Source organism: Onychostruthus taczanowskii, unplaced genomic scaffold, assembly GCF_017590055.1.
Source record: "Onychostruthus taczanowskii isolate IOZ18803 unplaced genomic scaffold, ASM1759005v1 scaffold41, whole genome shotgun sequence".
NCBI lineage: Eukaryota > Metazoa > Chordata > Aves > Passeriformes > Passeridae > Onychostruthus > Onychostruthus taczanowskii.
This window is the reverse complement of record NW_024501571.1, coordinates 2988230-3012417: the sequence shown is the minus strand read 5'-3', so window position 1 is coordinate 3012417 and position 24188 is coordinate 2988230. Positions and strand designations below refer to the sequence as shown.

Sequence of the window (24188 nt, the reverse complement as noted above, 5' to 3'; positions counted from 1 at the left end):
TACATAGCAAGTGCCACACCACTGCACAGTGAGCACATCATGATACCTTAGAGCTACAGTTCAATCATGGACTGCCTTGGGGTTTGGCTCTTTTGTGAATAACTGCACCGAGGTCTGAAAAATCTCATCATATCCTGCTGTTATGTCTTTCTACCTGTAAAATCTGCTATTGTTCCTGGCCAAATACCTAGGGACAGACAGCAAATGCATCCCTGTGTAAGGCTGTGTTACTGTTTGTATATGCACAGGCTTCAAACATGATTATGAAATTAATTTTCTCTATCAGTCCAAAATTCTTCTGTGGAATTTGTTATGCTTTTCCCATATTTCTCTGACACATCTGTACTTTCACCAGCTTTGTATTGCATCACATTACCAATATCAAGGGCCAGAGAATGGACAGCTTTGAGGAGCTGATGATCTGGATTGCCTCACACCCCTCCTGCAGTAGCAATCACAGTACCCACACCAGCCACCATCCACACAACTCCATGAAAATTGCCTAAATTTGCCAAAATTAAAGAAAATTAAAAGGAAAAAGAAAAAGCCAACAAAGTGGCAAACCCACTCGGAGGAAGTCAGGAGCTGGGCTCCAGTCTAGTCCCATAATTAGGGCGCTCGCCTTGTCTTTTGGCGATGATAATGTTGGAAGAACAAAACCTCTATCATTCTGTGTTATCTGAACAGCTTGTTCTCATTAAGCAACACGTGCACTTCACACCTCATCAAAGAGGGCAGATAAGGTGCTTGTCCTAATCAGAGGAATGGGACTGGAGGTCTCCTCTACAGTGAGGACAATAACCAGTTAGGGGCAAGTAGTCCAGTAAATAGCTTCCCTGGCTTCCATTCCTTAGCTCCAAAAATGGGGATTACAGAACAACTGTGATTTATAGAGTCTCTGAGTCATTGTAGCCTAATCAGAAAGGTCTCTATTCAAAGCCTGAATGGTGTGTATGGGACAGGAGCAGGAGCAGAGCCAGGACTCATGGGCAGATGCTTGACTTGCATTCAGAATGGCCACAGTGCTTCTCTGTGCAAATTCAGAGTATGAGCCCAGAAACCATGTTTTTCTTAGGTGCTGTTAGGCATTGCCCATAACTGCTCTCTTGTCTCCTGCAATCTGCAAACATATTGTTCAGTTAGGATCCTGGACAAATTGCCCATCACTGGACAATGTGATTGATTGAACTTTCAGTGTTGAGGGATTTAGTCAATACAAGTTTTTAATATAAAAATTGTATCTTTCTATGTCACTGATTAAGGCATTTAAGTCCACATTATCCAAGAAGGGGAAAATCCTGGCTTTGTGAACATGGCTCAGATATGGCTCAGATACATGAGCAACATCCATGGTCCCAAGACCAAATTTTCCAGCATGATCAAAGGGACAACTTCTAGCAACTGTCTTTATTGGGCCATGGAAAACAAAACAAACCATTCTTTAGGCACCATTCACCAACAAAATGGGTGTGAGTGGTTAGGCAACAACGTGGTAATGGTCATTCCTCTCATTATTCCGGACCTAAGGGTCAGTAAACGAGCAGAAAAGCCAGCAGAAGAATACATTTTTACAGGAATGGAAGAAAACTTTTATTCTCACTCATTACCTAGCTCAGAAATCAAGGGGAGTGTGAGCTAATCTGGAAGAGCACAGCAAGAACATGGCACTAAGCCTCTGGAAGGAATGGTAAAGACCTTTTCCTGCAGATATTTGAGGCCTCTCTTCATCAGCCAGATGTGGTTTAGCGTTAGTACATGTAATGTGCAACACAAACTCAGCTGATAAGACTGGATGACCAATTTGTTTAATCTGAGCCCCATCCAGGTGATCTCTCAGTTCTGCCTCGCTCTGTTTAATCCTGTTAATAAATACATCCCTGTACTTGCATACAGCCCCTACACTTCTCGTGGCAGTCAGTGTTACTGAAAGTCAATCAAACTGATGATCTATCCTGCTCCCTCCAGATATTTGTGAGGCATTTCAAGTGAAGAAAAACAAACAGAAAAAAAATCCTAATAAATTGCATAGTTCCAAATGTTTTTCCTTCCACATTCTCCCCACCCTAGAGACTGCCACTTAGTAACATTTCTTTATTTAATCCCTTCCTAAAATACCCTTTTACCATTGAGAACTTTGCAACTGTTTGGGAGTGGGCCGAGTTGTTTGCTGTTTTGATGGAAAGAGAGAAACTAAATTATTTCCTGGCTGAGATTTATGCGTGAAGATTTAGCTTGCAGCCAGACTTTTTTAGCCAAGTTACAAAATCTGAAGATAATTCCAGCTCTCATCATCAGTGACTTTTATGAAGCAATTCAGGATATGTGCAGGAATAAAAGGAAACTCCTCACCATGGAGCTTTTCATGGAAATGAAGAGACACATTCCTGCACAGATGGAAAGGGCAGGACCATATGTCAGCCTAAACAGAGCTGTCAGAAAGCAGTATCCCAGCTTACTAAAAACTTATGAACATGTTGATGAACCCATGGTTTTTTTAAGACTTTGAATGCAAACTCAGAGTGAAGCAGAGGTTGCACTTGCCTGTGGACAAAACAAAGCTGAGTTTTGCTTGAGACATCAAGCTTTTGGAAACTTAAGAGCAAATGCCATGATGTGATCCTGTGAAGATGCTCCTGATCTCCTGAGATTATTCAGTTCAATGCTGGTCACCTGGAAGGTATGATGGTCACGTTTTCTACCAAAAGGACACAGAAATGCCTCACAAAGCCATGGATAATGTTGTACTTCTCCATGTCTTCTGTCACATTTGCCATGCCAGACCCTGGTGGGCTGACCCATGTCTGAACAGTAAGGAGGCCAGAGCAGGTGTCAGGTGGACAGGCTTAAAGGAAAGACTAGAGAGGAAGAAGAAACAAGTAACTGCAAGTTCCAGTGAGACTTGTGTGCCTAAAACTCAAGGTCTCAGGTGAGACACCCCAAAAAGGCTTGTGCTGTTGGCTGTGTCCACATGTGTCAACTGGAGCAAGAGGAATGTACCAGTAGACTGAAGCTCTAGATGTGTTTGGGGTGAGCAAACAGACAGGGAAAGGGCTCAGAAGGTGTGGGAAGGACCAGCTGTGGATCCCTCATGTTCCCATTAGGAGCTGGTGTACACCATACAGGCATCTGGAGCAGTCTGGCTGTGCTTCCTCCGGAGGAATCCACTCATTGTGCAGCAAAACCTCTCTGTGAACTGAACCAACAGTTGTCAAGAAAAATCACGTGTCTCCTACTCACCAGACTTATTCCCTGTCATGATGGAGATTGCAGTGATTTGACATATCTGGCAAGTTAAGACATCTCTTGATCCCTCAGGTGCTTTGCCTGAGCTCCGTGGCTTGGGAAACTTCAAACAGGAGACCTCACAACCATTGCAAACCTGCAATGCAACTGGTTTCACATTTGCCTCTCATCCTTCCTGATGGGCCAGCTCGAGGCTCTGGAGGTGTTTCACTGGGCTAGTGGAGGCCCCTCGCAACTCAGCTGGGGACAGGAGGTGGGGATGGATGCACAGTGCAGCTCTGGGACTGTGAAATCCAATTATAACTCAGAAACAGCAGCTAGTGGCTCCCCAGAGCCATCTCCCACCACAGCTCACCACGTTTCTCTCCATGAAACTCCTCTAGAAGGCTCAAGCAAGGAGGAGGCTGGTGAGCTCTAAATCAACTCACCTATTTCCTGCCACTTGATGCACTGCAAATCTTTACTGGTGCTGACATCCAGGCTCTCCCAAATTCCTACATTTTTTAAGAACAGTTGAACCAACAAGTGCTGGGAGAACACTGAGCCTGTGAAGCCACCTTGGCTGTGTTTCAATGTCTTCTGGAAAGATCCTAATGCAGCACAGACGTTCATAATGTGTTTACACTTGCAGCTAAGTGCTGGCTACACTTGAGCTTGTCTGTAATGAGCTCTCTCCACAATACCACACATGAAACACAGACAGACAGACAGACAGACAGGCATATTGGTTTCAGAGTTACATGGGAAGGAAGGCAGATGTCGCAGCAAAAAGAACTCAGTAGATACAATGACATTGACTCCCAGCTCTGCTAATCACTGTCCATGCCTTAAAGGCAGATAAAAATTATTTAGACACTCCAGTTCAGAAGTGAGTTCCTGAGATACAACCAGAACAACTCTGAGGTTGGAGCTGCACTGAGTTCCACAGATGTTCAGATCTACTAAAAAGTGTCATGAAATGTGGCTGACCTTTTGGTTTTGGGGCTGAGAGTGACAGACCAGAGAAGATGTTTTGCTATGGACTCTAGGCTGTGAGTCCAAGACTTGCTTACATGGCCAGGCAGCAATTTGAATATAGCAACAGAAAGGAGAACAAAAGTAATGTGGTAGCAGCTAAAGAAGCTGCCATATGTCTAACAGCTCATGACAGCTTAGTCATGCCTTTTGGAGTCCGTGGTGTCACTGCAGGGAAGGTGTAAACACGTTTTACATTAGTGTCTTAAATACTTAAATGTAATAAAGACTGTTGAAAATGCATGTCACATCCTTTGATTGCTGAGGGAATAATTCCCAGGTATTTCAAAGCTTAATTATTTTTTAAAAAATTCAGTCAATTAGAACTGATGCATATGTAACAACAATAAAGAAACACAAACATTATAGGGATATTTGAACTTAAACATCAGTTGATCCAATTACTAGACTTAGCCCCTGAAGTTCAGGTGCAAGAAGATCTCACAAGCAATGTTCCACCTCTACCACTTCTCAAAGTAGACCAATACCCTAAACTAACAAAGCTACTTTCATCCAAAAAGTTGTGAATGTGGCTTCCTATTTCAAACTCATTTATTACTTTGCTTTCTAGGTATAACTTGTAGTTTGTGAGAGCTATACAAAACCACATAAAAGGGAAGAGGAAAAGGGAGGGCTGCTATAATAAATTCTGCATTACCTGAGAAGATAGGTGCCTTCTTGTGCCAACCCCCCCTTGGTGTTAAATTGCAGGAATGGGTTATATGCAGTTATAACCTCATTGATTCTGAGCTGAGTTTTGAATCTCGGGTGGTGACACAGTGGTTACAATTGTGGGTTGCCTGGACTTTAAAAATGTGGTTAAATTACAATAAAGTTACCATAATGGCCATGACAAAGAATGTCTGTAGCAACCACAAATGAGCACTCCTCAGTCTTCACTCTGTGTGTCTGTTATGAGTTTTACCACTACAGGCATTGCAGCTCACAAGTAATTCTCACACAGCATCTGCAAAGCTTGCAGAAGCTCGGACAAATCACAATCAATTCACTGTTACAGATTGTCCATCTCTTCCATGTCCACTCAATACAGAGTTGTGGGGCACTTTCATTCCTTGCAGCCAACTGGGTCAAGAGCTTCCTGAAGGCTACCCCAAAAATCTGTCTCTGTGTTTCATCAGGACCAAAAAAATCCTAACCCTGCAGCAGCTGTGAGAAGATGCTATTCCATCATTGCTTTCAACAGCTGCTGGACACCTCTGAGCACAGTCTGCACCAGCAGGACCAGTGTTTTGCATCACTGTGTCCCCAGCTGGTGGCAGGTCAGCAGTGTGCTGCAGATCACCATCTCCTTCCTGGTCCTTTTCAAACTCCAGCGTGTCAGCTGAGTTGAACCAGTTTTCTGGATGCCTTCCCACTTCCTTAATACTTCAGCAAACAGCACTAAGAGTGTGAAAGGGCTCAGTGCACATCTTTGAAGGAACCCAGGCCTGACAAGCTCTTCTTGGCTGTCACTCTGTGTCAGAGATATATTTGCCTTTGTTTTCCCCTTGTTTTTAAAGCTGCTCTGTAGTGTGTTTTACTGCATTTGATGGGAAACTTTAAAAGGCTCCACAGAGCAATGCTTTTTCTCACCCTGACTCCTCAGCTATGCTAGAAATTGGAAAGATGGTGGCTTGGACAGCTTCTGACCCTCCTCTCAAGGCTGCTTCTTATTCACTCCTGTGGTTCAGATTTCTTTGTAAATGTGGCTGTACATGATTTCCTGTGACCCACAGGGAGGCAAATCCCTAAGAATGGGCTTTGGGGCAGGGACACTAAATTCTCCATTATATGTAGTATAGCCCCAAGCCCCACATTTTCTGTCAGCCAAACTAGAAAATAACATACTGTCCCCTCTGAGGCAAGGAAGGCAACAGGAATCAGTTTTCTTTAAACCAGATTATATCAGACTTCCTCTATAAAATTGTTGGAAGTCATTCCTTCTGCTCACCAAATTGCTTCAGCAGGTGCATATCTTTCCTAGAAAAGAGTTCCAACCCCTTTTTCAATGATAGAAAATCTATCATGACCCCTGGTTAACTAAAGATTAATGATCTACTTCACTTCAAAAAACCACTGTATTTAAGTTGGATTATATGGACACAGATTGCTGCCAGTTTCAAGCTGCAGGTCAAAACCGAAAAATATTTAAGGCAGAATAGTTCTGGTTTGATTTCTGAGTCAGGAAATCCTTGCTGTAATTGCTGTCTCCCAGGTAAGACACACTTCCCCCCGTGCTCTCACCAGACCACATCCAGGTGTTTGAGGAGGTTCTACTTTCCTCTTCAGAGAAACACCGTGTCCCCTAGCAAAGGCTAATTACCACTCTGCTGATTGACAAAGTGCCAGGGAGTGAGCGCTGCTACCTCCATAACCAATAATTACATTTTTGTCAGGCTGCCAAGGTCCTCACACACACCTGCACACTGCCCACACAGTTGTTACGAAGAGATTTACAATAATTAATTGTAACATTCCTATCACGCATCTCCCCACCCACTTCCAGCAGCGACACGTAAATCCAGCCATGAGCACGTCTAATTTCCTCTCCTTGTTAACCTCAGAGTCAAGCCAGCTAAGAACATCTTCTGTTTGCATCCTTTGAAGCCTTGAGTCATTCTTTTTTTCCCTGACATCTTCATTTAATTCTAGGTGAGGAATCACACTTTCTTCTCTTCTTCTTCTATTTTACTCTGGTTATTTGTTCACGCCTTCCTGACTAGTCTAGACAGCCCTACCACTTATGATTTTCCCGAGATGGATGCTTTCCAAGCAGTAGAGCTCTCCTCCCATAGAACATGGGCCAAGCTTCACAAATCCAAACCTCTTCCCACGGATCACCATTTCCCCAGCTACCAATTGACTTCCAGAACTGAAGAGGTAGGAACTAAAGACCGTGCAAGAGATTCACTGCCTCCAGGATCCTTCCCAATTTCCAAAGGCATCTATTGTCCATGTAGCATCCCATCAAGCTGCAGCCCTCATTTCTACCCCCTCCCTACTTCGTGCCCACCCCTGGAACCTCCCAACCTGCTAACACCAATGAGCCCCTGCTGCAATGCTTGTCCTGCTGGTCTTCATGCTGCCCTTTTTGGGAAAGCAAAAAACCCCATAGAAATTTTCCTTTTCCTTTTCCTTTGCTTCTAATCTGTTTTGCATTTTATTCTTTCTTTTTCTGCTTTTTTTTTTTTTCTGAACCATGTTCTGTTTTTACATCCTTCTCAGTTTTCACTTTCTCTCACAGGTTGCTGGCACTACTGACATTCATCTGCACTTAATCTTCTTGGGGTTAAGTCTTACACACAAATATTTGCTTTCCCTGTTGGCACTTCCAACAGTCTAGGCAAAACTTTGAAATTTCCCTGTGGCAATAGCAGTGGGAGGTCCCAGACAGCCAGGGAAGGGGCTTTACTCCCTCTTTTCTCAAGGATTTGCATTGCAGAGTGTTGGAAGTAGCTGATTCCCATCCAGGATAGGGGAGGAACAACCTTCTCTGAGGCTCAGACATTAAGCTTGGTCTGTAATTTTGAGTCCTGTCCTGTGAGAGGGTTGAGGATAAAGGTCTACACAACCATGAATGCTATGAAGGGAGAAAATAAAGACTGACAACATCTTCCAGCAGAAGAACTGGGAGTATCAGATAATAAAGTAGGAAACAGGTTGAAAGCAATCTAAAAGTTGGAAATCAAATCAAAAAGGCAATAAAATTCTCAACAGAAGGCTGGACAGTTTTATGGGAGATAAATTGACTGGATGTCACTGAATGTATAGAAAGAAATAAATATATGGAAATTACTTCACCACAGAGATTTCTTTACCTGAAAACACTGGAGAATGGGAGAGCATCAGCTAGAAATCTCTTCCTGTACTCTTCCATGGATCCCTGACTTAGGACTTCTTACAATAAATTACCTAACAAAAGAAATTCTGTACCCCACTCTGATGTTGGCTGAAGCCCTTCAGAATGTTGTATGTAATGAAATTCAACCTTTGCTCACATTCTAAGATCAATACTGAAGTAGACAAACTCCTTGACTCCATTCAACTAATACTTAAATACATACAACCAATAAGCCAATCCAAAGCCAGAATATTAATCATAAAATGCATAGAAAAACACGTTCAGAGTCACATGTACTTGAAGTTCAAACAGAAAAAGCCCTAAAATCAATGTTGAAGTAATTCAAACAGCCCCATGACTGCTCCAGTAATGTTGACTGCATTAGAAATATTATTCCAGTTGTTCTACAAGCTTCAGAGTTAAAGGCTTTCTGTGTCAGAGACAATGTTCCTTTTCGGTAGAGTATTGATAACATATGTGTCCTCTCTTTTTTTCTCTTTTCCTAGCATTATTTATAAAGATTTTTTAAAATTTCTTTTACACATTTGGCACCATTTTCTAAATCAGTCCATGACTGACCACAGGCCTTAACAAAAATAGGAGACAGAGGTTCCAGAATTTCAAAACACAAGAAATTGCTTTAAAGCAATTTAGAGTATTGGATTAAACCCACAAAACAAAACTCTACATCCTTCGTGCACGCAGCAAATTTTATCCAAAAGGCTTTATAAGCAAGAAGATAAAGACTCCAAAATGCATCATAAGCTCCAGCCAAATTCAAGCCACCTGCTCCACACAGCAACAGATACAGAAGGAGGACTCCAGGCATGGTGCAGTGCTTCATTCAAGCTCTGGACTTTTCCTCATCCACTGAATCTAAGCTGGAACTGCTATATCCAGAAAAAGAAGCCAGTGATACAGAGCCATTGTCATGGTCAAGGTGTTGTGGCATAAACAGCCCAGGAGCACATCAGTCCCTTTTAGACACAAATAAGTTCATATGTGGCCACAGTGTGAGCTCAAATGACCTCTGTTCTCGCAATTAATATATTGTCTTTGCCCCAGAGACCAGCAGAATCTGAAAAGTTATTTGTAGGGCTAATGTTGCAGTGGGTGCAACATTGGGAGATTTTTCCACTCCCATATTGTGCTGGGCAACGTTTTCCAAATCTCTGAGCTGCTCTAGAGAAGTCAGGAATACTGACTGCAGATGAAACTGCAAGAAAAGGAAAAGGAAAAGGAAAAGGAAAAGGAAAAGGAAAAGGAAAAGGAAAAGGAAAAGGAAAAGGAAAAGGAAAAGGAAAAGGAAAAGGAAAAGGAAAAGGAAAAGGAAAAGGAAAAGGAAAAGGAAAAGGAAAAGGAAAAGGAAAAGGAAAAGGAAAAGGAAAAGGAAAAGGAAAAGGAAAAGGAAAAGGAAAAGGAAAAGGAAAAGGAAGAAATGGGAAAAAGAAGAAAAATAAGAAGAAAAAAGAAAAAGAAAAAGAAAAAGGAAAAAAAGGAGAAAAAAAATTTCCTAGGACCTGGAAAAAAGGATACTGCACCTGATAAATACTGAGAGCAAACATTAACACTTCAATAGCCATGTTTCCAGCTCAGGTGTGGGGTTGAGGCTGCCCCAGGACACTGCCAATGTGTAAGTTAATATTTAAAGATACATGTGGGCTTAGGAGCAGATTAAAGTACACAATGAGCCCTGGGCAAGCCTGAGATTTCTCTGTTTCAAAACATAGGAAATGCTGTAAATACCATAGCAAATGCAATTACCAGAGCGTGATAAACACCACTTGGTTAGCAGAGACCACAGGAGGCTTCTCCTGTTTCAGAGTTCCTGACAGTGAGCAGAACCAGAGGCTGATCCTGAAGTCCAGACACAGAACAGGCAGGCAAATGCCTCAGGGATGCCTCCAGTCTGGGATTTTGTTTTTAGCCCTTCTCTGGCCTGATGCTTTGATGGAAGGGCTGTGCTCCTTCATATCCTCAACATCTGCCATGTGTTTCTTGAGCAATGACTGTCTGCAAGGACAGGATGTGTTCCAGCAGCTCCAGAGTGCCACTGATTTGGGAGCACCAGGACATTTCCCATCGGTAGTTTCAGACATGAGTTAAATAAAGGAGGATTTTGTCACTGGATGTGGTTTCAAGCCATTTTTATTACGGCAGAAAAGATCTGAGCACAAAGTATTATTTCCAGGACATATTTAGTTGATGATTCTGCACCTTTGGGAAAAAGAATCAAGAATCAAATTTGTTCCTCTGCACTTTGAAACCAAGACTTAAGAAAACACAGGCTCAATTAGGATTTCAAGAGACAGATCATGAAGTGCTCACTCAACTCAAACAAGACATGCCTGAGCCTAAAATGTGTAAAAGGACAAAACCCAAATTATTGATGGTAGTAACAACCCTTCTGTAGAGTCTTCTTAAAAGTTGGGGTTCTTTTCCAATCCTCAGAGACTTTTCACAACACCAGCATTCATGTCCAGCACAGCACAGAGAACTTGGAAGTGATTTTTAGAAAAATTCACCTCCAGGTGGTGGTGTTGAATCCAGCTGATGGAGGTGAGCTTTGGATGCTACCTGGCACCTCCTGGAGCTGCTCAGTCACAGAGCGGGGGACATAAACCCTCTCCAAAGAGAGCAGCACAAACATCCAGCTTGAAGAGTACCAGGACAGGGACAGGGGGCTCTGAAAGCCTGTACAGCCCCTCCCAGAGCCATGCCATGAGCCCTGCAGCAGCTCTTCCTCCAGAGGCAGGCAGCCAGAGAAGGTCTTCTTCTGACCCACCTCAATCTCCCAGCTAGACCCAAGCTTTGTAAATAATGGAGATTTTACCACATCAGTTGGCCACACATTTCAGTGGGTTGTTTCTTCATTTCCTATTCCCATGAGTTATTTTAGTTTTCTCTCATTTACAATGTTATTTTTCTTTGTCTCTACTCACAGAAAAAATCCCCAGCAGAGGTACTTAAGTAAGGTTCTTGCCCACAGATAAGCCGTGTACACACAGATTCTCACTTAACACAACTTTTACAGATCATGAATAAACTCTCTCCCAGACCTCAGAACTCTTTTAAAGTATGAGCAGGCATGTGGCAGAGGTGCCCTATGGTTACTGTGACTAAGCCCCTTTCTCAGTATTGCTCATCTTCTACAACCAAGGATGTTGTTTTAAAGGTGGAAAATGGAGCATTTTGAGTGGATGTGGCTACTGTGTTTTTGCTTCAAAGGCTCTGAAATGGGATTTCTATCTTTCCCGTGTAAGAGAAATTAGGACTTTAAGTATCTGAATTTCTATTCCTATCCTGAGCCATTGTCAGTACAAGCTGTTCCTCCACTTTGACTTTCCCTCCTTTTTCTCCCCAGCCACCATCCAGTTAAGCATTTAAATAATTTTCCACAACAAAAAAAAATCTAATAACATCCAGAAGAACATATTTGTGTTTGTACCCCATTTAAAGGCTCTGGAAATACAAAAAGAAAGCCAAACAATTGTGCTCTGAAATGGGTGTACAGCAAAGACAAATGAAGGCAATAAACTCATTGCATTTTGAGGAAATGAAGAAGAAACGAGACACCATCCACCTGAAGAAGGAAGCCAGACTTCATAGCACCAACATGCTCAGTTTGGATAAACAACTAAACCCCAGCTGCTCACGTGTCACCCTGCTGAAGGAAACTCCCTACTCAAAGTACAGCACTACCTGTGCAATAAGGCTGGAAGTCACAGGAGGGGAAGGGCACAGAATTTCTACAATTAAGTTTACAGGCAAGAAAAATAATTCAGACAGTTGTTTCTAATCCCAGAGAGCATGAATCTGGAAGCAAAAAGAATTGTCTCCACTGGACCGGGATACAGAGCCCAACACCTGCCTTGCTTTTAGCTCTGCAGAATGGAAATAGCTCTCCTGCTGCCCCTGCACAGTGAAGGAGATGGGTCAGTTTGAGGATAACAGTATGTAAATACCAGCTTGCATTTCAGTCCCACATCTTGTCTCAATATAAAATACTGCACCAACATTCCCCCTTGCAGTTGCTACTGGCTCCTTACTGATCTAGGAAATGCAAAAATACTGCAGAAAAAGTCCATTAAATGCTTTCAGTTCTCAGGAAATATTTGTTTCCTTGCTTGCTCTTAACTTTTTTGGGCAGAAATTCAGACCTGGCTTTTTAGTCATATTATTTTCCTTCTGTATTTTACAGTGTCATGGAAACTTGCTTCTCCCTCAGTGTATTTTTCCCTGCTGTCATTCCTTTTACAGATGACTCGACTAACAGCCTTGTTCCAAGAAAAGTTGACAGACTGGGGCAGCAAGAAGAGGGAGTCACAGCATTAGCTTCTGGAGGCACCTGCAATGATTTGCACAGCAACCAGCTGCAATTGGTCCACCAAAACCGTATGTTCCCAGTCCCTCGAAACCAGCACTTTGGTTTGTCACTTCATATTAGCTGCTGCAAGGGGCTGAGCGCTGCCAGGGCCAGCGGCCAAGCCAAGCCTGGCACCACATGGCTGCTCCTGGCTGAGCACAACAGGGCAAGGACACTTCTCCAGGGGAATTTGGAAAGGTACTTGGCTGGCGGAGGCAGGACCGGCTTTAAAAGGCTCTGTCTGCAGCTTCCATTAGGGACTCGAACTCCTGCTGCCTCAGAGCCAGCTTGGCTTGGCATTTGTGAAAATAAACATCAAAATGCATGGGCTGGGAGAAAATATGTCCCAGATTAAAAGATCTCATCTCCCTTCAAGCCACAGTGGCTGATCTGGTTACAGGCAGCATCACAGGTGTCCTGTCTGCCAGCTGGCAGCTGGATTTTGGTGGCCGTTGATTTCAATAAATGCTTTGCTCCATCTTTTTCTGTATCTACCTCACAGGTGGGTCAGGAGAGAGAGAGAAATTGAAAGAAAATACTTTCCCTGGATTCAAGGTCAACAGCAACTAAACCAAAGGACAAGTCTGCCCACTGTGCCTGTAGGAGCATCGTGTTCATCCAGGAGAGATCCTGGTCCAGGACTGCTGGCCTACATGAATCATCCTTTCCACCTGCTGACCAACACAAATTATCAATTTGTACACAAAAACCACCCAACTCATCTACATACTCACAGATTTACAGAAGGGCATGGTGGTTCCCTTAACTGGGTTGAGCAACACATAATATGGGTACCTCCCTCATTAATTTTGGCAGATCTGGTTCCAGAAAATTTGCCTGAGAATCATTCTGAGTGTATTCCTCAAGAGCTGGCTCAAAACAAGCTCTAGGGAAACCCAAGCAGGTGAAGAGCCATGTGCAGCCAGCTCTGATGTTTGCTTCCCCCTCCTGCTCCCAGCCCAGTCAAATGCACTGGAATAACCCCAGTGTGTTAGGGTGAGCAGGATGCCAGGACTCATGTCTGAGCATCTTTCAGTGGCTCCCAGGCAAAGTTGGCACCTCCACCCTCTGAGACTGTAATGTCATAGGACAAGTATGACTTGTAAGCATGACTGGATCCAAAAAACCCATGATCTGCTTCTTTGGACTGCATATTTTGTTTTGTCTTGGGTTAGTAAGATGATACAAACACCTTAAGAACACCAGCCTCAACTCTTCTCCTTGGAGAACATGTCCCAGGACATGTGCCTGGGACATGTTCTCCCAGGACATTTGGGGAGCACCTTGAGTACACAAATCTCTGTTGAGGTACATGACTTAGCTGTGGACACAAGCTCTTTCAAGCATCCATTGCCCTGCAAAACTCAATTTCACAGCCCAGATCTGCACCAACCCTTCCCCTGCACCTCTCCCTTCATCTTTCACAGTGGTGGGATGTCCCTTCTCACTTTCCCACTCTGGAGAGGCCATCAACAGGAGGGCAGGAAAGCAGAGGTACCCCTCACACACGGAGAAGGAGACAGTGGACTGAAGTCAACCTCCTCATGTCTTCTAGCTGCCACTTTTCCCATGACAGTGTCATCTCCAGGGAGGACGGATGAGAGGTCTACTGTTCACTACAATGCTGAAATTCCCAGCCCATCTTCACATGTGGATGCTCAGGGTGGGCTTCAACCTTCTCACTGCCCCCCTGAGGGAGGTATCACCCCCCTCAGCCACTTCTGTGTTAGCACAGAGGAAACATGACCAGCTCAATCAAAATCCCATCTCTCCTACCTACACAGTGCTTTGGCCCTTGGCTAAGAGGCTTCCAAAGGTCAGGGGCTCCCAAAAAACTCTTCATCCAGCTAAGAAAGCACTGCTGGGCTTGAAAAGCCATGTCTGGGCTGGAAAGCCCAAGGCTATGGCATCCCTGCAGACAGCCTTGGATCTGAAAGAGAGGAGGGACAACAGGGTTCCTTCAGCCCCACCTTTGTGCCTCTCAACATGCAGAGCTCAGCCTATGACTACCAACTGCCCCCGTGGCCCCCAGCCAGGCAGAGAACCCAAAAGGTGTCCTGGGGCTGGGGTCAGATGCCTGCTCACCACCAAGATCAAGTACAGCAGCAGACAGCCTTGTGCCACAGAATATGGAATTAATTAGAGCGTTTGGCAGAACTTCATTGAAGTGTGACTCTGGATAATTAAAAGAGGCCTGGAGCCATGTGGGTCTCCCTTCCCTGCCAGTTCCTGGAAGGATTGCTGCTTCACCCTTCGAGGAGGCAGCAGCACATACATGCACACACATACCCCTGGTTGTCTTGGCATTTCCTTGCTCGATGAGCTGGAAACTGGATATTTTAAAGGATATCGTGTACTTGGATGTGCCTGAGACACAGCAAGAGAGCTGTGCTCTGGAGCAATCTGCATTGCCTGATAGGCAGCAATGGTCCAGACACGTTCACCAGGAGCTGTGGCACTCCTTGGGGCTCCCCTGTTGGTACCAGGAGGGTGCTAAGTGGGGTCTCACCTCAGCACCTCCCCACCACCATGGCTGCCACGGGGGACAAGAGCTCAGATGGGTGGGGAAAAGCTCCATTTTCAATCCCAATTCTGACTGTTCACAAATGATACCAAATCCAAGGCTCCCACGTTACATCAGGTCATCCCTCCTGCACTGTGTATGAAAACCAACCAACCCCAACAGAAATAATGTGCCTCTAAGAAACAACTGAAAACCAGAGATATTGCCCATTTTTCTCCTGGGAAGTACCACTCAGAACACCTTCTGGGTGTTACAAATATTATAAAGACCATATGCAATGGAAATATCCTGTGGATAAGGCTATTGTGTATTCCTTTGTGATCCTTTACTCTGTGTTTTATCAGCCTGTGTGCATGTGGAAAGATAGAAAACTGACAGGGATATGCCAGCCAGAGCTCTAAGAGTCCCCTACCACAGCCTGGGTGTGAAGATTTGGGAAAGAATCAATGCCATTTCTGTGCCAAAAGACTCCTAGGGATGTTACCCAAATGTACCAATTGTCTCATGGTCTTCCCTTGCCCCAGACACTTGTCAGCAGTTCTCCATTTCATCTGATCTTGCTTAAATGTACTCAAATTAAACACAGATTTAGGAAACAGGAGGGGGTTCGCCCTGGGTGGGTTTCTGGGAGGAAAACAAAAGCTCTGTAAATCACTATGAAAACAACCCAGAAGTGATGGCACTTTCTATCATGCTAGTAGGCTCATGGAGAAACAACTCCTCTAACCAATGGCAGGGCAGGAAACCACATGTAAAAGAAGATTTTCAAACCTCTAGATATTGGACCTCACTTCAATTCTATTTTGAGGTCTTTTTGTGCTGCCCTTGCCACGTAGCACTGGTTTTAACTGAGATTATTTTGTATTACCCTAGTGTCTTAAGACCAGAGACGGGAGAATGTCTTATGCAGCTCATGCCACAAGCAAACACAAAAACTCAGTACATGGCAATTAAAGAGAACTGTCTCCACCAAGCCTGGATGCTACCTGCTCTTTTTCAGACTGCTTCTTCTCCTAAAACAGCTGGCTCTGGTCTACATGAGCAGCATTTTCCAGTCTTGAAATTCATCTCCCAGCACTCAGAGCAGAGAGGGAACTCTGCAAGAGCAGAAGGTCTTAACTTTAATAAGAGAAAAAAATATTACTTTTTCATTTTAATTTTGTGGATAACATGGACAACACAGTTACCAGCTTATTTTTCCTAGTGGCCAGGATTTGCAAGACTCACAGAGCAGAGTCACTTCTGGCATCAGCAATGTCCATCTCAGCCACCACAGGAAGACCTCTGGCCCATGGATCCAAGGCAGCTCAGGCTTTCTCTGGACATGACACTATCTAATCACTTCCAAAATCAGGGTGGTCTGAAAAATTTTGGGGACTTCCCCAACTTTCCCCCTTTCTTCCCCCTCTCTGGGGGCATGCTGCCTGGGAGATGGATCAAAACAAGTCCCCATAGCAAACATCATGTGAATAAGCCCTTCTCTGCAGGCAAGGAGCTCTAGTACAAGTGGCTATTTCTCTGTGGCTTGTGTCCTCGTGCTGCTGGGAAGTGTCACTGATTGAGACCCTCTGCCATTCACCTGTTTGGGAGCATCAGGGAAGAGACAGGCTGGGACCAGCAGATGTGCTGCTGCCCACAGATGGGTTCATGGATTCTCCCAACCCAGTGGCTCCCAGTCCATGCACACAGGAGTTGCTAAAATACAAATAATTCTGAAACTATTTCCTCTACTTCCACAGAGGAAAAATGTAATTTAATTTAATTTTTGCTTTGCACAGTAATGGCAAGGCCATTTATGCATTTGCATTGCTTTTCTTATCTAGTTCCCTTTTCAGCTGCCCCAAAGTCTTCCAGGTGTCCCAGCCAGGTCATTAGTCTGTTACAGCAGCCATGGTATCACTAGAGAAGAAGATCCAAATCCAAAGATACTAAACAGATATTTGTAGACTGCCAGGCTAACCCACTAATTACCTTGCTTTTTATTTGGGACACTGACGACTCCCATAAAAGCTCTATTGTTAGAGATAACACTCCAGATAAAGCTCTGGAGGTCTCTCAGAAGGCAAGTCCATTCATCTAAATCAATTGAGGTAACTGGTTCTGCTGCTTGAGTCAATGCAGGGAGAGAGGCTTAATAAGAGGTATAGTCTCCCCTCACAATCTCTGAGCTTAATTGAAGTTAATGGACTCCTTCATTTCATGGACTTTATCTCAGTGCTGTCACTGTTGCTCACAATTGGGCTGACACCTTGACAGCAATCCCTTGTTGTGATGCACGTGGGGTCATTTTGCAGCTCTCCTGCACACATAAAGGGGGAGGCCAAAAGAACACACTTCCTTACCAACCTGCTGAAAAAACCAGTTCAAGCCCCTCTGAACAATAACTACAAGTGCTGCTAGAGATTTCTACTGTCCTTATCTCACCAGACTTCAAGTCACTTCTCCTGTAATCCCTTGTGTGCAGACAAAGCAACAAGCTCCTCTTTGAGATCACACAACCCTGCAGAAGGCCAGAAGGAGAAATTACAGCTCCTAGATTTGCACTAAAATGGTGAAACTCTGCAGGGGGGCTAGATTTAAATACCAATATACTGCATCATCCCTTGGTTTTAGAAACAACCTTGTGGAAACCATTGCAACAATGAGCTGGAGTAAAGCAAGAGATCTGCAAACATCACTAAGAGGCTGAGACAAATTCAAGATGAAGCCACATTAGTATTTGCCTCTGCAAACGTGGAGGCCAAAATGCAAGTGCCTAAAGAAACAATGGCAGGAGCTATCATTGCACTCTGAAATGGCCAGAACAAGCGCCTAAGTGAATTTATGAGGTTGCAGGGTTATTGGAAAACTATGGAAAGCAACATCTGGCTCTTAGCCCAGCCTGCAAGGGGCTTAAAAATGCAGCTGGAATTAGCTTACAGCAAAAAGCAGCAGGCCCAGGATGAGGAAAGTATTATACTCAGTAAGATGTGCCTTGGGTCTGACCTCTTTTCATCACACGCCACAGGCCCTTCTGAAAATTAAAAACATTTTGCCATGATGGAAAAGGCAGGTGGCACATCCCAGTGCATCAAAAAGTTCCTGCACGTCTCTTTGCTCTCTTTACCATTATCAGACACATTTGCTGGAAGAAGGAGCTGTCAGTGTTTTCCTCGTTTCACCCATCGGGCAGCCCAGACAAGGCTGCCTGCATGCAGGGAGCACTGCAGACACAAGAGGCCAAGCAGGAGGACAAGATGCCAGTGGTCACTTTTGGGTCACTACTCCATGGCCAGCTCAAGCACACCCTGCAGAAGGGACCTCTTGATTGGATAGTATTACACGAGGCAAAGACACTCATCCATCATGGGATTTTCTCACATTCTGGCTGAGCATCCCAGAGCTGCAAACAGAAATTATCCACTGCATCTGCACGTGCTTCTAGCATCAAAGTCTCCCTTGAAGGGTCCACCCCAGAAATATATCAAGACCAGGATTCCAAAAGACTTTCAGAGTATGTATTTTTCTGTAAGCAGAAAATTTCATCACTCCTTTATTCCAAACTTCCTCTGGCCTGCTGCTTTTTGAGTTGTCCCTGCATGCAGCTGTTCCAACACCTGAAGGAAGGACCCTACCTATGAACTCCTGGGATGAGACTCTCATCCCATCTGCCGTCTGCTCGGAATGTCTCAACATTTCCACCTCTCCTCTCTGACTGCACAAAACATCTGTGATGTATTTTAAGTAACAATTTTTGTCAGTACACAGCAGCTAGTGAGACCCCTGATTCCTCACTACACTATGAGCCTCATCAGACATCCCTTCCCTCTCTGTCCAAGCTCTTCCCAACCTGACACCATCACAGAACCCTGCTTTGGATGTACCCAGGCTCCCAAAGAAGTTCTTGTTCAAAAACTTCAAGAGCAATGCTATGAGTTATGTTCACTGTCTGTGCCATGAAGCTGGCACACACACAGATTTCAGCTTAGGAGCCAGCATGGGGCAGCTCGGCCGCGCACGTTTGGAAACGGAAATTGTGCACACTGTGACAGGATGTGAGCAGACACAGTGACAACTGGGAAAGCCACCACTGCAGGTAGAGAGAAGAGGGAAACGCAAAGAGAGCTGTACCTGGGAAGAGCTGAGGAACAAATTCCTAATATTGCAGCAGCAAGAAATTCCTAATATTGCAGGCCCAGGCTGGGGCACGCAGGCGCCGGGAGCTGGCGCTCGGCTGGGCAAACACAGATGCAGGAGCTGAATGGGAGCACAGTCAGCCCCATCTATTTTTAACTGGTGCAGAGGAAGCTTTTACTTTTCATTATGAGGGCGAGACAAAGTGTCCATCAGTAGTGCTGAATTTGTTCACTGGATGGATGGGGGTTGAAGCGTGTAAAGCCCCCGGCCCCAGCAGTGGGACCAGCAGCTCTAATCCCCCCCAGTCTGCTCACAGCTGCACGGGTCAAAGAGTGCAACAGCTGAAATGCACTTTTGATACATATGCTGAGGGTTGCCCCAACTTACCCTGGGGGTTTCTGCCTGGTGATTTCCATTAGGGCTGACTGGTGAGATTCACTGCTGGCACAAACGAGCTCCAGCCCACCAAGATCCCCTACATTTAGCTCAGCATGACGAAATAAACAGTGCAGAGGCATCTGTCACAAGCAGACACTGGCAGTTGGATCTGGTGGCCTCCCAATGCCACTTTGCTCCCCTGGACAAAAAATCTGTGGATTTGGCAGCAGCAGCACCTTTACTTGCCAAGTATGTTGCTTGTGGCACTGGGGAGCAGGGGGTGGGAGGGAGGAGGCAGGGATTGGCACCAGGGCTCTCCACCTCCCCCTTCTTGCCCAGACAGGGTTACAGCTCTGCAATTTAATTGTAGGATAACTGAATTCCTCTTAAATATCAACTTCTGCTGCTGTCCCCACACAGCACCATTCCACACTCCCCCCCAAAAAATATCAGCAGCAGGAAAATACTTGCTCATGGGGCATCCCAAGGAGAAGAGCTGTGTCACTGGCCAGATGGCCACACAGCAGCTCAAACTTTGTGTGCTGGCATTTGGCCAGGTAGTGAAGGAAAAGGCTCAGCCAGCTACTGAATTCCCTCCATCCATCTCCCAAGCAAGCCACTCACACATCTGCTGTCATACATAAACATCATGCCCTGGGTAAATCCACAGAAGACACAAGCAATGACACCTGCCCTGTCCATCCTGACCTAGAGAGGTGCTTAAAATGTTCTCAAATACCAGGTGAAACCACCAGCCTCACAAAACATGGTTTGGCACTAAACCAGCTCTCAAAAGTATATGTACATCCAGAATATGACATGTTGCTCCTCTCTGCCAAATAAGCATTTGTTAAAATCCTGCATTTATTACACACACTACAATCCCATAAAGGGACTCAGAAGCCACCAACAGTGGGCATCTTTGGATGTTCTTAAGGGAGGATTGCCTAGAAGGTGAACTGCTTTCTGTGGCCTTCCTTGAAAGGAGAAAGAGACATTTCATCTGTCTTGTTCAGAAGTGAGTGCTGGCATCACTCAGAGGAACCCTGCCCTCATCACTCACGTGAAATGTGCCCTTAAGAGTCTTTTTTTTCCCAGCTGCTACAAAGGCAGCTCAGGGAGATTAGTTCAGTAGATGTTTATGCTGTTATGTGGAGTCAGGCAAGAATAATCCCTTACAGTCTGTCATGGTCCAGGCACTGCTCTCACTACATGAGATGAACACAGAAGTTCAAAAGCAATGATCTGCTCCTGAGCATTTCAGCTGAAATTAAAAAAAAAGAGGTCTAGAGATAGCAAACCCAGAAATTATCTGGGTGGAGGACGACAAGATCACAAGTAATACTATTTTTAACCTATTGTTCATGAACAAGTTGATACCAAGCTTTGCTCAGGTCCATGGGAAGCTGAAGAGGTTAACACAGAGGTCAGCTTTGAAAACAGTTTAATATTTCCTCATCAGGGTGTTACTTTGCTAGTGATACTACCCAAGGAACAGGAAAATCAGGGACCTGCTGCTCAGCATTCATATACATATGTTCACAAAGGACATGGGAATAATGCCTGTGCCCACTTTGAAAACAAGCACTGGAAAGCAAACAAGTCCCTTACCCGGTTGTCCTCTTGAATCTCCCAGTCACTGGAGAAGCTCAACACGTGCTGTGCCTGTGAGCAGTTTGAGAACTGGAAAAGGCTGGCAAACATTCTTCTGTTTTCCTGGGTGTCAGGGAAAATCGCCTCCTGGAAGTTGACTCCATGTGGCAGGAGGATGTAGTTCTCATCCATTCTGGAACACAGATTGCAGGGGCAGCCCACTGTGAGAATGAACAGCACTCTCTCTCCTGCAGAAGTCACCTGTCATACTTCAGCCTGGCTCGACAAAAAGTCACCCAGACTTTTAGCCTGCAAGTAGCTCTCAGCTCTCCTGGCACCAAAATAACAATTTCCACCACAAGGACAGGATCAGGCAGCAGCAGTAAGGACCAAACTGCTCCTTCCACCCTGCAGACACCATGAAGGAGGCAAATCTGTATTTTGGGCCATAGTTTTTACTGAATTTGCATCACTTTGCCCTTGAGCCCAGAGTTTAAGTACTCCTTCAAGCAGTCAATAAATAACTTGTGTCAATAAAATGTGTTTAAAGATGTTGCTGCAGACTAAGCCCTAGACAGCATCAAAATGAGTTTTGTCGTGCACCCAGTCTAAGAATATACCAAGTATTTCAAAACAAGCCACTGAGTAGTATTTCGCAAATGCTCTCGAATTGAAAGGTCACGGAGATGGCTCTGTTCCCACATTGTGGTTTATTTTCTTATTCTTTCGATGAGCCCAAAGTCGGGGTCTGGCTGGGACTCGGGAGAGTCGATGGAAAGCTATCGGGTGAGTATTTGGGGATGGGTTTTAAACTCCCACGCCAAACTTCGGCAAACAGGCGAAGTGACTGTCTCTGTGACTGTCCCGCCGTAAAAACAAAAGCAGCAGCACCCACGAGCTACTCAACAGCAGCTCCCTGTGCATGTGCTGGCCGACAGTGCTGGAATACTACGGGAGTTTGGCGTTCCGGGCTTTTCTTTCCCTGTGAAGCTGAGGGTGGAAGCGCAAAGCAGAAGGCGCTGCGCAGCGGGACGGAGCGAACCCTGCGGGCAGGGGCGGAGATGCCCCGGAGCCGGGATGCGACATCCCCACCCCTCCCCGGACCCCCCTAGCCCGGCACTCACCGGAGGAAGAAGAAATAAGCGTAGCCCTGCATGACGGTGTGCGAGTGGCAGGAGAAGTAGCCGAGGCCGGTGAGGTTGAGGCGGGAGCCGGCGGGCACCTCCAGCATGCTGCCCCACGCCTGGTCGCACAGCAGCTCGATCTCGGCCGAGTAAAAGAGATCCCCCGCTGCCTGCTGGGGGCCGCCGGGGGGGCCCCTCTGCCAGGGCAGGTAGTTGTAGGCGCCGTAGGGGTCGGGGTGCAGGGCCAGCACCCGCGCGTACACGATGATCGCGGCCAGCTCGGCCCGGCAGCCCTCGCTGAGCGGCCGCCACTCCGCCGGCAGCTGGCAGCCGCCCCCGGCACCCGCCCGGCCCCCCAGGGCCAGCACCAGCCCCAGCAGCACCACCGGCACCGGCACCGGCACCGGCGGCATCGCGGGCGGCCCCGGGCCGGGCGGGCAGGGAGGGCCGGGGGTCAGGGGCTCGGAGAGGGGGACAGACGGCCCGGAGGCGCTGCCGGCTGCCCCGGGGGCTGCGGGGGACCGGGGCCGGGCGAGAGCGCGGGGAGGCAGCGAGGAGGAGATGCGAAGGGGTGGGGGTGCAAAGGGCAGGAGGGAGGGTGCCAGGGGCAGATGCACAGAGGGCTGAGAGCCAGGCAGGCAGGAGTGGGAAGGGGCGAGGGGCAGGAGGTGTACGGCGCAGAGATGCGAGGAGCAGAGATGCAAAGGGGAGGGATGGGAAAAGGCAGAGATGCGAAGGGGGCAGAGAGGCAAAGGGGAGGGCTGTAAGTGAGAGAGGTGCAAAGGGGGAGGCGAAAAGGGAGGGATATAAAGGGGAGGGATGCAAAGGCAGAGTTGCAAAGAGGAGGAATGCAAAGGGAAGAGGTGGACAGGACGGAGACTGCAAAAAGGGAAGATGTGGAAGAGCAGAGATGGGAAAGCCAGGCACACTCCGGGATAAGTGCAGCTCCTGCCAGACACTCCCTGGACCCGGGGTGAGCACTTCGTGGCACCCAGGGCTTTGAAAGGTGAAGGGGTGGCTCGTAGGGCTTTGGAAGTGCAAGTGTCCCAGTGGGGCTGTGCACAGATCCCCTAGGAAAGAAAATCCTGGGAAACTTAAGATGTGTTTCTGTAGAAACTTGTAACTCTAGTCATACACTTCTACTTCAAATGAGGCTGGAATGTAGGAGACCAGTCTGCAATCATTTTCCAAACTACATCGGGTGAGCAAGGTAAAAGTAAAAAGCCAGCTCTCAATATATTTTGACTTCCCACTGCTTCATCCTAGAGCAGTCTGATGCAGCTTTTGGCAGATAGCTCAAAGATTGACCCTCTCCCCACATACAAACTGCTGTGGAGCTTCTCCCAAGGATCCCTGGGGGCCTTGCACCACTCACAGCCTCCAACAGCTTCTTTCTATTTCAGTATTCTCCTTTTCCCACGTCTGATCTCACTAGGAATAATAGTCAGGAATGGGCATGGGATGCTTAAAATCTTCTGGAGGATTTTTTTCGGTATGGATATCATGGAGACACAGTCACAGCTAAATCTCTCCCTGGCTGTAAAGGTTACTCAAAGTCTGGCAGCATGTCATGGCTGGTTCCTGTAATCTCACCTTCCGTCTGTCTCCATCTGCTTCTCCAGTCCTCTACAAGGACTAAGAGCTCTTGGAAGCAGAAGGTGCCTCTTTGTTCCACATTCACACTGTGCCTAGTATAGGAGGGTCCTTGTGCAGGACTGGGGTTTGAAATAATGTGCAAAATAATGAATCATCAGTTAAATAATGCTGAGTCAACTTCATAACAGTGAGACAAAACAGCTTCAGTGACAAGTGTCTTCCTCTGGAATAGTTTCATCAGTCTCATCTGTGTGCTGAAGAGTTTTACAAAGCAGTATTCATATTTCATGATGGGAAGATGCTACAATATATTTCAGCATAGCTTTATGAATGAACAGCAAAGTTGGTTCTTGCTAAAAGATAAACAGATTTTGATTTTTTTCACCAAAAAAA

General features: G+C 45.9%; 1 protein-coding gene across 5 annotated transcripts in view; it reads right to left on the bottom strand.

Annotated features, from left to right (window-relative positions):
* The window catches only part of CCDC3 (coiled-coil domain containing 3), a 36139-nt gene extending 13219 nt beyond the window's left edge, over positions 1-22920 (bottom strand). For all 5 annotated transcript variants that reach the window (XR_005953329.1, XM_041413391.1, XM_041413392.1 and 2 more), the window contains exons 1-2: positions 22200-22920; positions 21094-21268 (exon numbers count right to left, since the gene is read on the bottom strand). Coding sequence is in view for 4 of the 5 variants with exons in the window: in XM_041413391.1 (XP_041269325.1) it covers positions 21094-21268; positions 22200-22612 (588 nt within the window). In the remaining variant the exon portion in view is untranslated. The remainder of the gene's footprint in view (positions 1-21093; positions 21269-22199) is intronic.
* Between the last annotated feature and the right edge of the window lie 1268 nt (positions 22921-24188).